This window comes from Argiope bruennichi, chromosome 6 (assembly GCF_947563725.1).
Source record: "Argiope bruennichi chromosome 6, qqArgBrue1.1, whole genome shotgun sequence".
Lineage (NCBI taxonomy): Eukaryota > Metazoa > Arthropoda > Arachnida > Araneae > Araneidae > Argiope > Argiope bruennichi.
This window is the reverse complement of record NC_079156.1, coordinates 12,784,113-12,797,938: the sequence shown is the minus strand read 5'-3', so window position 1 is coordinate 12,797,938 and position 13,826 is coordinate 12,784,113. Positions and strand designations below refer to the sequence as shown.

At 30.6% G+C, this 13,826-nt stretch overlaps 1 protein-coding gene across 3 annotated transcripts in view; it reads left to right on the top strand.

Moving 5' to 3' along the window:
- The first annotated feature begins 8,285 nt into the window (after positions 1 to 8,285).
- The window catches only part of LOC129971209 (fibronectin type-III domain-containing protein 3A-like), a 106,860-nt gene continuing 101,319 nt past the window's right edge, over positions 8,286 to 13,826 (top strand). For all 3 annotated transcript variants that reach the window (XM_056084786.1, XM_056084787.1, XM_056084785.1), the window contains exon 1: positions 8,286 to 9,024. In XM_056084786.1, coding sequence (XP_055940761.1) covers positions 8,892 to 9,024 — 133 coding nt within the window. In that variant the 5' untranslated portion in view covers positions 8,286 to 8,891. The remainder of the gene's footprint in view (positions 9,025 to 13,826) is intronic.

The window sequence follows — 13,826 nt, the reverse complement described above, 5'->3', positions numbered from 1 at the left end:
CACATTTGTAGATGTGTTTTTCCCACATTTGTAGATTTTTGAGCAAAATATGTTCAAATGAAATCTCCCTGCTCCGCTGTTCGAATATAAGTTAACACGATAATTATAGAACGAAGAGAGCTAGATGGATAGAATTGGTACACATACTTAACATCTATAGCGTAGACATTTATCAAATTTTAACAAAATTCAATAAGGGTTGAAAGTCTGTCAGTCTGTGCATTCGGAAGCACGTAAATGCGATTACTCCAAGACGCACGATTAAAATGATTTCGCGACTGCAATTATAGCTCTGCGTCAAATTTTAGTTTTAATCATTTTGGCACCAAACGCATCTTAAACTGCAAATTCACTTTTATTAGAGCGTATGTGGGAAAGTTTTGGGGAGCACCACTATTGCTGGGTCCCCCTCCCCCCATTTTATCTTGTGGCAAGGTCTGGGCTTCGGGACCGCAGGATTTCAGGTTCGAGACAAAATTCCACCTAAGAACCGCCGTGTATGAGGGTCAAAAGGTGCACTGCCAAACGCTGGTGTGGTGTGGAAGTTTGGAGAGAAGGGAGCTAGCTTAGGTGTCGTCCTCGTCATCCAACCACAAAATGACGAGATGTGCCCCAAAATAGCCCTAATTTTGCTTTAAAATGGGGCGTTAATATAACTAAATCAAACCAAATTCTATCTTGTAAATTAAAACGTGCAGCCCTAACTTTCTCACTGGTGATAACTTTCGAATCCAAATATTATTTCTTTTGTTGTAAAACTAAATTCCGATTGTCTGAACTATGTCCCTCTGTACGAAACTGCTCTAATCGGTATTGCTGTTTTACTGATATCGGATTATCAACCGCTCTATCAACGCATTTATGATTGATTTCAAGCTAGAAACAAATTAAATAATTATAATTTCTAATGCAGGCAGAATGTTCTTCTTCCCTATCGCAGGTTAACGCAATGTAACATGTTTCGTGCTTTATTCTACATTAAAGAAAACTGAGTAGGTATTTTAGATATCCGCATTTATTAATTAAAATTTTAAACAAAAACTTCACAAATTATCTTTAAAGTACAAAATTTTTTATTTTGAATAAAAACAATTTCATCTAGAAAGCTAGAATTGCATGTACAGTGTATTTATTATTATATTTTAAACAGAAACAGACTAAATAGAAATAATTGTATATGTATTTTTATATTTATAAATACTTTTTTTATTTTGACCACCAGATTTCAGAGAGGAAAGTATTTTTCTAATTTTTAACTCACTAGTAAAAGCCAATTTTTAATTTTTTTATTGTCTATTATATTATTTATTATTGTTTATCATATTATTTATTGTCTATTTTATTACTGATTATTTTTATTATTATTTTATTTTTATTTATTATTTTTAAATGCATATACTATTAGCATCATTTCCACAGCTATCACTTCAGCATACAAGTGCTCCGCTTTTACGAGTCACATTCTTGTAATGTCTCATTTAGCGTGACGTCATCGAGTGCTGGCGGTTTGCGGCTGTTTTGTGGGTTTCAGCACTGTAAAGGGTTCGATCTAAGACGAAGTCAATCAAATAAATAAAAGTTTTCTATCTGCTGTGATCAAATCTGATCGATTCATTAAGTTTTGAATATTACAATTTTAGAACGATCGAACTTTTTACAATCTTAGGTTAATTAGTCTTGAGAAACCCTGATCCACCAATAATCTTAAAATTGACGGATCTTCTTTGAGACGGTTGATGGAGTGATCTAAAATGGCCCGTTTTTTATAGAATAGTGATGAATGATTTAGTTGAATTTTAAATTCAAAATTGTAGTGTCTCAAAAATATTTTGCTAAATATGATTCACAAGGCATGTAAAATTCTATGTAACAATTTATATTCATCGAAGCATTTACTGACTCAAGTTAAACATAATTATTTAATTCATTTAGACAATTTTGTTAGCAGATGTATGTTTATAACTAATAATTTATAAATGAGCTGTTAGTCCCTGATTAGAGTAGATATCCTGCATATATTAAAATATGTTTTCTTTAATTAAACTTTATAAATAGAAACCAAATAGAAAGCCGAAACCTTACCAATAGAACCCCACGATCACTTTTCTTTTACGAAATAATTTAGAATTTTTTTTCTTTTTCCAAACATACTTTTTTTTTTATATCAGTCTAATATAGTTTAAATAAACATAATATTTATAAGGTTTTCCCATGGGAGAAATTAACTCGTTATTAGTGATATCAACTGGACTTTGAAAGTGATGAGGATGTGCAGTTTTAATTTGTAGAAGCTTTTTTAAGAATAACGTTGTTTCTGAGACCGCATAAAGGTATTATATAAAGTGGCTATATGTAACATTTAAATTTTAATGAGTTAGCTATTGATTCTTATGCTGTCATTTCAATCCAAGAACACCCAAGCAAACTGTAATTTAAGAATATTTAATTCAGACAGAATAGTATTCAGCAGACCTACTTGTACCGGATCTTCTGTGAAATCGAACCTCTAAAGTTTATTCATGTTGTGCCAAAACTGAAACTATATCATCTGAACCCTTTAATGTTTATTCTTCATATACACAATCTATTGTTTGTTTCAGTATCTTGTGACGACCTCTTTTCGACGATTCTATCTAACTACGGGGAGATGCGGAAGGATACGGGCATTTCCGGCATTTACTTGAGTGTTAAATGTAAGCATCTCCTACTTTCATCCTTCTTCTGGCCCCTATTTTGTCGAATTAAACTCACCCTTACGCATGCGCAAAAGCGAGGTGGGTTTTTGAATCAGTTGTCAAACAATACATACATTACAATTAGTTTAAGAAGTTGTTAAACATTAGTCGTCTTTGTCGATAAGCGTCAAAATTTAATTTTAACCGTACATTATTTATTACCTATGATTGACTCAATAAAATTAATTTAAAGCATCAAATTGTAACAGACATTAAAATTGGGTTATTTTAATAGGTTATTTTCTTTAATAAAATTTATTGAATTAATTGAATAGATATTGTAAAAGACAATAGAAAAATTTTCTTGCATTCACTTTTTAGAAAATATGTTTCATATTTAATTCATTTCATACAGACACTTGCTGAAAATTACACTTTTATACGATTTAATTTTGATATGATAATTAGCTTATTTTTTAATTTGAGCTTTTTGTCAATGTGATGGCAATTCGTTGATAAAAGTTAATTTTTTTTCCCCATGCAGGTATAACGTGCTCGTGCAGGTTAATTTTATTTTTATTTTGTGAGGGATAAATTGTTGAAAAATATGGTTAAAATATTTTTTTAAAAATTCATTAAAAATAGGAGCTTAATTTATAGGTTAAAACATTGGTATCATTAAAAAGCTAACTTTTTAAATCTTTAACTTGATGTAAAAATCATTTTTATGCGATAATATTTTCGAAAGTCATTGCGAAAAACCGCCGAAATTTCGCTTAATTCTTAATTAATTGAAATTCTAATTAAAAATTTAAAAAAATCGCTCCGAGGTGCACATTCCCTCTCTCCAAAGTACATATATGCTAAATTTGGTAGCTGAAGGTCAAATGGTTTGACCTGTACAGCACCAACGCACACTAAGGTACACATACACGTTCATCTTTATTATTAGTAAATATATACTATAAAAAACAACGTATAAATAATATTGTAAACAAATGTTTTCAATAAATATGAAACCTGTGCATAGGTATAATTTAAAAGCGAATCCTTCCAAACATACATGTTTGCCCTTTATAATCTCTTAATGCGTAGTTATATAGTTCTCCACTGATTTTAATTTTTTAAATGGTAAAAAAACGATGAGAAAATTTTATGTTTAGTAATATCTCATAGAAAAGCAATTTTTATACCAATGAAAATATCAAATTTAAATATTCAATCAAATCAACTAGTTTTTTTTTTTTTTTTTTTTGTTAAAAACTGATTTGCCAAAATGATGCATGAGAATCATATGTGTTCTGACCCCCTCCTCCGTCCTTAATATTTTTCAGGAAAAATTTAGAAACGAAATAAGAAAAATCGTAAACGGTAAGATCACGAAGTACAAAGAAGCACTGGAGAATGCATTTTTTTAAATCCTATTAAAGGTAAATCAAAATTTTATACATAAAGTCGTCTGGGTATAGGTTTCGAATTCTGAAAGTAGAAAGTTAGTTCACATTTTGGCAGATAAGGGAGAAATGGCACTGCTATCCAACAGAATAGTTTTCTTTTGAAAAAGCACCTGCAACTGCTTTTCTTTCATAAGAAAATGAGAAAATACCAAACTGCACATGCATTACTGCGATCATGTGTATTTGTTCAACAGCTACTGTCGCGGTCTCTCTCTGCACTACATTCGACGTGTCCAGATTTCACTTAAAAAAAAAATCCAATACCTTCAACGCGCAACAGCATTCGTCAAAGATTGTCACAGAGAGAGGAACAATCATATCTTGCTCCTGTCAATAAGCTTTGAGCGTATCGAAGTATTATTATTTCTCTATTAGAAGATTTTTTATCATTCTTCCTTTAAATTAGAAAGAAATGTACGAATGGTAACCTCAACATTTTTTACAAATAACGTAATTAGAGTATATCAGATGTGGGATTTTCAATTCTTAAATTTTTCAAAAAAGTAATTTTTTTAGAATTTACTCAAAATTTGTTAAATTATATAAAATTAAGGTTCTAACAAATTAAATCTTGTTCTTTTTTTTTCTATTTTTTCAAATTTAATTTCTCGTTTCTTTGAAAAGTTAAAAAAAAAAAAATGTTGATTTTACTGGAAGATAAATAATTGGTTGTTTACACCAGTAAAGTCATTGGTAGAATCTCAGTCAGAAATTTTTGTAGAAGAATTAGTATTTTGACATCTTAAATTAGAAATGCTTCTAAATCCAAGTGAAAAAGTGAATGAATTTCAAAATTAGCATTTAAATTACAAAATCTATTTTCAGATTTCAATCATTAATTCAAATTGGTGAATAAGACGCCAGTGATCATTCGACGTCTTATCCACTGCACCAATGAGATCAAGAGATGCTATTATAGACTTCGATAACTGCCGGTTTGGCTCCATAAGAAGTACTTTTGTAAGCAGTGATAATTCTGAACTGTCGTTTTAATTAATGATATTTTTTACATTAATTTAAAGAATTTGATTCCTAAGATTTGCTATTAAAACAAATTTTGGAAGATAGTTTCAAAAACAAGCTATTAAATATATTGTCACGAAATTTCCGGGGGTTCGTTTGGATAGTGGAAGTTATATGGTTTGAAGAACGCTCAATCACGAGGCGGAAGTAGAAAATAAAACAACGACGTTTATTTACACGAAAACACACAGGACAGCACAAAGACGACAACTATATACAGCACAAAAGACGATTATCTTCAACCGAGACGTGAAGCATACACAGCAGCTCTACTCCGCTAGTCCCTGGAAGACGAGTTCTTCACCGTCGCTTCCGACTACTCTTCGACTCCACTGGTCCACGACCACTCTTCTCTGTCGCTTCCGACTACTCAATTCACCACTGGCTCACCACTCGACTCACCACTGCCCGGCAGCTGCGGGTGCTTCCTTTTATAGGTCTCAGGAGGCGGAGCTAGAAGCCTCTCAACCAATCAGGAACGTTCGAGGAGTATCTCCGCTCCTACTGGACGGATCGGGAAAATTCTCGATGTTTCGGGTATAATCTATTTTGGCGCCAAAGTCGCCAAATTCGTCGCCAAGTTGCCAAATGGTCGCCAAGTTTGTCGCCAAGCTCTGGGACCTCCTATGGAACCGACTATGCTGGGAAGCCGCCTCACAGTTTCGTAACAATATGTTACATCCTTATTAGCACAGCATTGTTCTATTCAATAATACTATTATGATATCTTCATGACATTTGGCCGGCATTCAGAATATCGAGCTACATAGTGATATCAAACAATATCTTGTGCTAATAGGAATTGAGCAATGAAATGAAATTCTCTATAAAATAAAACTTGTAATACTTGAAAGCTTTTAAGCTGCCTTAAATATTATAATTTTGGCGCTCTTTATCCATAGTAAGAATTTGGGTGGGAAATTATTCATATTAATTTTTTTATATCTGTACTTAATTACTTTACTTCTGTTACTTAAATTCTTTCTTACTTTTTTCATTTACTTTCATTTTATTTTCTAATTTTGGTTTATTTTACTTAAATTTATAAAGAGAGAATATGACATTTTCTTAAAAAGATGTGGTTTAATGTTAGGACAAAAAATTAAAAATCAAGACAATTGCAAATGTGCCCGAATATTTGAGGTAAAATTATTTAAAATGTAACATAAATTGTTATATTGTATCCTTAAATAAGAAAATAGCAATAGAAACATAACAGCGTAGATAAATGTAGAATTTTCAATATAGTTTTCACAATATTACTTTTTGTTGCTGTTTCTAATGGCATTTGTCATAGACAAGCTCGCTGACAAAGTCAACGATTCTTTTTTTCAGTAGCACCATCTAGGGCCAAGAGTACGTCTTAGCTACTCACGCGTCACAAACTTTTTTTACGGGGCAGACATCATTCATGCATTTCATTCACAGATCGTAATTTAGACCTGAATCAGAGAACGAACACCTCTGAACCAGTGCCCCCAGTGATATTGCTCTCGACATGGAGGACTTTGTGACCACGACAGATTTATACGCGCGCCAGCCACCACACATACGGACAGTCTTCGGCCGGCGGGGTTCGAACTCACAACCCGAGTGATGGGAATCCAACGTCCTACCAACCAAGCTATCCCGGCCTAAGTTATGTTAGATAAGATATACAATATTATTTAATGCTGTTCATTGTAATGAATTCACCATTGTTTCTACAATGTTGTGGTGAAGCATTATAAGCCAGATAACAGCCTTTGGATAGAAGTGATACACTTGGCACTTTTGCCTAGTGGTCATGTTACGCGGCTACGAACCCAAACGTTGCGAGTTTGGTCCTCGCTATCGCTAATAGCTGCATTGGTAACTCGATGACGAAAAATACGCAACCTTCGTACAGCTGTTGTGACGGTAACGCCCTCTACCCGAAAAAAAGCAGGCAAAATAAATAAAATCAAAGATGATAACTAATCAGTCAATAAATAAATCAAGCTGATAAATAATCAGTCAATAAAAAATGGGTAAGGCGCAACAGCCAATATCACCACTAAAAAACAGCAAAAACAGGAAAAAATATCGGTCGTCTCACCTCCAACTCACTGGAGGAGGAGAATTGTGGTGAAGCTTTATAAGCCAGACGACAGCGTTTGGACAGGAGTGATCACTTTTGTCTAATGGTCATGTTACGCGGCTACGAACCCAAACGTTGCGAGTTTGGTCATCGCTATTTCCAAATCGCTACAATGTTATATAATTTAAAACTTTAAATAAAAAATTGTTCTATTGAATTTTTTTTGTGATGAAATCAAGTTAAATAAATTATTAAATTAAAACCGATATTTTTTCAATTTTATTGCAAAAATGCTTTTAAGAATTTCAGTTTTTGAATACTATCATATATTGTACAATATTGCTGAAATGGTATTTGCTATTCCTCTGTATTCACAGCATCGTTCAAAGTTTTCCAAAGCATTGAAAGAAATTGTTGGAGTTAATGGCATATTCTAGATGGTTAAATCAGTAATTTAGAAAAGTACTAACAATGCTGTTAGATACTTCTTCCAAGTCGAAATGCAGTTCAACTAGAATGGAACATTTACGACAGATATAGTTTGCTTCAAGACCATTGTTTTTTCTTTCCTCAATGAATGCTTCTCTCATACAACAATGCACGCAAGGCCGGCTTTAGTAGTTGAGTAGTCCAAAAGTAATAATTCTTGATAATAATTTAGCTTTTAAGAATCTAAGGATTTAATATATTTATCATTTCTCTTGAAAGAGGTAAATATGGGTAATATTATAATATTAGTAAGTTTGAAGTATCCTCTTTTTTTATTTATCAGAATGTAAAAGAAAAGTATCCTGATAAAATGGCAATCGTTTTTCGCAGCATTCATCGTTGTTTTCTTAATATTTTTTAAATGTGAATTAAAATATTCAACAAAACCTAATGCTTTGTTGAAATATTGAATAATATTACACAAAGAATAAATAATATTGTTAAACTATTTGTTTTGTACAGAGCTGATGTTTCCATTTTTCTTACACAGTAGGTAGCGCTTTGAATGAAGGAATATTCTAGCTTTTTATGACGTCATCCAATGATATGCTTTCGAGGCTAAGTTAGGTCTGTAGTTGAAACTGCTAATGCATATTTGTGAAAAGTATGCACATTGCTCTTTCAGCGGTCGGTGTCAATTGCCGTGATTGTGACTTCACAAGTGGATTGCATATTAAAAAGATCTGAATCCTTGTGTTTTAACATTTTTCATATAAGGAATTTGGGATGTTTTGCTATTGGATACCTTACATTATGTGAATTATATACGTAGCGCTACGGATTTCACCCTACAAAAGATTATGTAAGTTTCAGAAGATATGTCAAGTAAGCTCTTCAACGTCATCACTAGGATCCTGATACATATTTATTAATAAATTAGCTTCTGAAATTCCTGTGATTCGCTTTGAAAATTGTCATATAGTGTATTGTATTTGTGTTTCGTAATTCGAAGTTTCGGATAATTTTCAGTGTTTTGGTTTTTAAAGTACCTAACCACATTCTTGACAGCTAGAAATTTCAGATCAGTTTTGAAATCATTCAGTGATTTTTTTTTTTCGTGTTCGTTTTAATTGAAGTGATCAAGTAAACTGATGCTTTATTACAGCGTTTTGGTTCGCTGTTTTTATTGACAGCTTATTTTAGATTTTTCTGCGAGTGTTGTTAAAGCGCCAGATCTGAATTTCTCCAATGATAACTGCTATGGTTGCTGGATATTATGAGCTCAATGGAAATGAAGTCTACCCACCAGGGACTGATGCATATGGTGAATACTGTTACGGCGTTCAAGATATGTGTAACCATATGCCTTGCACTTTCCATGGTGAGTACATATTTTGCTGTCTTGTATTTCTCTGTATGGTAGTGTTATCTAAATATTAATAATATTTCACTACTAGTCAAAACATTAACTTTTAATAAAGTATAAAGTAAAGAAACCGTTTATTTTTTAATGATAATTTTATTTCAAAATAATATTGTTTGTGTCAAGTATTTAAAAATAATTATTTCTTAATATTGTAATGAAATGAATAGTTTAATGTAGCTAATAGATTAATTTGTTGTAAAATTGTTTATCTTGTATCATTTATGTAGTATGTGCCTTAAATATATATATGTATATTTATATATTGATCAAAATTTATTTCATTATTATCAAATGATCCTGCAGGATTTTATTCTATTTTTTACTTGCATTCATATTAATTATATTTTAAACCTAAACTGTTGCTATGTTAAGGAAAGGGGATTGCTGATTTGATTTTTTCATTAATTCTTTAAAGTTGGTGTATGTTGTTACAAGATTATGAAATCTAGTTGAATAACAACAATATACCAACATATATGTCCAAGTAAAAGAAACTTGGAGGTAAAATTAATATTAAGAAATTTTACTAAGCATTTAAAATATTAAGATTTTACAACAAATTTCAACATGGAAAATGGTATGTTACTATGCAAGTGTAATTACTATGTAAATGGTAAGTGCAAAGCCTGGAAACTTCCAGAGCTGGTAACTGCCTTCTCTTATTGGCCTCCATGATGGTAATATCCTTATGGTTTCTCAATTACGTAGGTAAATCTAATAAACCTGTCTCTCCGATGGACATCCTGCTGAACAAAATATCAATATGATTGAGGAAAGGCTATCTTAGGATGACCTTTTCTATTAGATTTAAGCTTGTCCTTAGTGTGAAATACTATGTTCTGGTTATTTGTTGAAGTCGGCTCTTGACAGCAACAAGCCCAAACAATTCTGAAAGTCTTGCTGATTACTGTTTACATGCACACAACATTGAATTTTTTTAAAGAGTCATTTCTTGTGGCAAACTATTTCATGCATCTATTAGAGAAATAACTGAGCTGTTGAACTTTTGAGGAGAAGGATGTCTGACTGATTTCTAAAAGTGTAGTTTAATGTGCCCCTTGTTGCACCAAAGATGCCAAGTCGGCAATAAAGATGGTGGATAAAATAAACAAACACTTCTGCAGAGCAATTAAGATTTCTATATGGAAAGGTGGATAATTCCTTGTTGTTAAACATTTAGTGTTCACATTTCGTATCTCTAAAATGTCTATTTACATAAAAATAAGCTTTATGAAACTGGTTGTTCGGCATTACTTTCCGAATCCCTTACTATGTTTTAAATGCCAGCATTTTATTCATTCCAAAGCTTCCTGCCATGGGATGTTTATTTGTACCCACTTTATTGAAATGTGTCATGTTAGCTCTATATGCATCCTGGCTGAAAAATGCACAAAGACTCCCACACTTTTTTTTATTCATGTTCCTCTTGGATATTTGAAAATGAATGAATTTATTGCAGAAAAAGTAATTATACAAATAATGTATGCTGAGGCAAAATGAAATGTCAACTTTCTTTTATTTAACTCCTGGTACTAGTCATGCAGTTGTAGCAAAATAAACTGTACAAGTTAAAGGTACCTTAATACTCTGTGTTGTCTTACCTTCCATATCCATCTTTTTTCAGCCATCTTGCTCACTTTCTGAAATTTGTCCCAAACCTGCTGAAGCCTTTTTAAAATTGGCATCAAATATTCAAAAAGGAAAAAAATTATGAGTCTGAAATTACAGAATGTACCATTGACCGACTTTAAAACTGCCCAAAATATGAAATTTTTCTATTAAAGAATGCTGAGATTAATAAGGATAATACACCCAAAACTGCAAGAAAAGAACTAAAATTTACAAAACTCTTTAGTCTCTTCTAAGGCTAATGCAAATAATAAGCAGCCATTCTTTAAGTTTTGGTTAACTCGCAACAAAATATTTAGTATCGGAACACGTTTGTTCTTCTACTGGTTTCATAATGCCTATCATTATAGTTCCTGCAGAAGGTATCAAACTCCCTTTCCATATTTATATTGATCCTACTATTTAAAGATATTCATTTATCAAAGGAAGAAGAAACAGACACAAAATTGAATGCTTATTTGGAATGCAGCATTAGTGAGGCGTTGGCAGAAATATCCTCGGATGTCTGCATTCTGTCTCCAATTCTTTCTAAAGCTTCAAAACAAAAATTAAAATATATTGTTCTGACAAAGTTCCACATTTTTTTAGATTTAAATTGTATGTTTTTATATATTTGTACCATTTTATTCTATTTGTTTTGTATTTCAAAAGATATTTTACATTATTTGACTTTTTATTTTCTTCGACTGTATATTTTTATCTCTGTGTTCTAATTCCTATGTGAAAGTAACTTCAGTGTTATATTTATTTTTCTAACTCAATTCTTCAATGAAAATGAAGTCTTAGTTATTACTTGTGTGTTAATAATTTAACTTTATTTTCTTACATGTGAATGCCTCAAATATTTTGCATTGTGATCAGTTTTATATAATACCATATGCTTGGCACAGCATAGTCAAGTTTAGCTTTTGTATAAAAGAACTTCAGTTATTGACCTATCTATATAACCAGTGAATTTCATCAATAATGGCTGGAATGTAGAAAGTCTTTTTTTTTTTTTTTTTTACATTTAATCATTATCAATTTAAGAAGATTCAGGTACTAATTGATTATTAGAAATGGGTTAATAGATTTTTCTATAAGGTTTAAATCTGAGTTTTTCCTCGGGTATATTAATCTTGAAGCTATTTTTATAAAATTGCATGGATCTTAATTGTGTAAAAGTATAAATGTATGATTTTCACAGTAGCACTTACTTGATGAAGTCTATAGTTTATACTAAGTACATACTCTCCAACAGTGGTTACCCAGTTATCAGTTTTGGAATCTAACATTGCAACAGATAATTTTTACATAGTTTTTATCTGTATGATTAATTATGAAAATTCTTAGATTCATTTCTATTGTATTTTTAGTAAATAGAAATCCAGTCTAATGAATAGATTCTTCAAATTTCAGTTATTAACATGGAAGCAAATGGGGATTTTTTGTGAAAATTCTGACATTTAAATAAATCAGAATTCAGCTTCAACATGCACAAAAGTTATTTTATCTCTTATATTGCTATTGAATGAAAATATTTTACTTCATCTGTTTAAAACTATGGGATACAATTCAAACTCTGAAAATTTTAGAATAAGCAAATAACCTGGTAATCTAGCAATGTAATTAAGACAGTTTTCGAAAAATAACAGATTTCTCTTGGTATATATTCCTTTTCGATTAAGTGAAAACCTGTTATTGCAATGAATATATCATTCTTTGCATAAAATAAAATAATGCATGGTGTTATAAGAATGTGGGGGATTATAATAAATAAATCATTGGCTTGTAAAGAAAAATTACCAAATTAAAGCAATTAAATAAAAAGTAAACTTAATGGTGTATTGCAATGGTTATTACAAATGGACAAATATCTTTGCTATCTATTGCTGGGGACAATACTGTTATTAAGATTACAGCTGAACAGAATGTCCTGGAGAGGACTAAATGGCTCTTCAGTTAAAATAATTTTATTTTTTCAATATGTACTGTCTATCAACTTAATCTTTTTAATTGTAATTTCAATTTTTCTAAACTTATACCATATATTCAGACAAAAATAATTTAAAAATTTATATTATCTTTATAGAACAGAGGGGGGAAATTGCTCTTTTAAATTGCATCTTAATTAAATTTTTTGTATCGTTCTTTGAAAATCCATTTTTATTGAAGGGTGGATGGAAGGAATGAGCTGTCAACATTTTTTACCTATTTGTACAGTTTATAGTAACTCTAGAATTTAAGAATTGATAAATATTAGTGATGTTTTTATTTTAATTATAAATGTAATTGTGGCTAAAAGAGGGATTTTATATATTAAGTTTCATACAAAGGCGTTTTTTTTATTAAAAATCTTATATATATTATTATTAATTAGTTTGTGTTATGAGAGGGCATTTTATTGTATTCTAATATAAAATTTATTTTTACTTTATCTTGCATGATGTTTAAGCAATATAATCAATCATAGCTGATTTGTTGTATCTTAAGAAAAGGTGGGTATATCAACTATTTATCATAAAAGAAATGTGATTAAAATAAAAACAAAGAAATATTTCCTTTATAAATTTTTTTCATATTTTAATAACTATAAATTATGAGCTAGAGATGTTTATACTGCATAACATTTTACTCTCTTAAACAGTAATTCATGTTTGTTGACATTATATTATTCAGAGGCAAATGAAATTGACAGTACAAATTTGGGAATGATGTCATATACATTTCTATTTGCTTTCAAATCACAGCAATAACTCCATAAAATTATTTTAAACTTAATTTTGTTCAAATTTATAAATATACTGTAACATATTTAGAATAGTTTAACAGAGCTTAATGTTAAGTAGATATATTAATAATTTGCAGCATTTTCTATGCTTCAATTATTATTGATTATTGAATGTAATAATCGATTTTATTACTAATGTGCAAGTAATACTGTCGATAAATTTGTTTTTTATTTTTCAAGGAACTTGCCACATCTTAAGTTTTATTGGACCTTAAATATTATGTTATAAAATGCAAATTATTGTAAAATGTTTGTTTCTAGCTCTTAAAGTTGCAAATTTAGAATTTGTTTTTGTAATAAATTTATTAGGAAGAGAATAGTTAAGGTATATAACAATAATGTAAATATAGGTAATCAG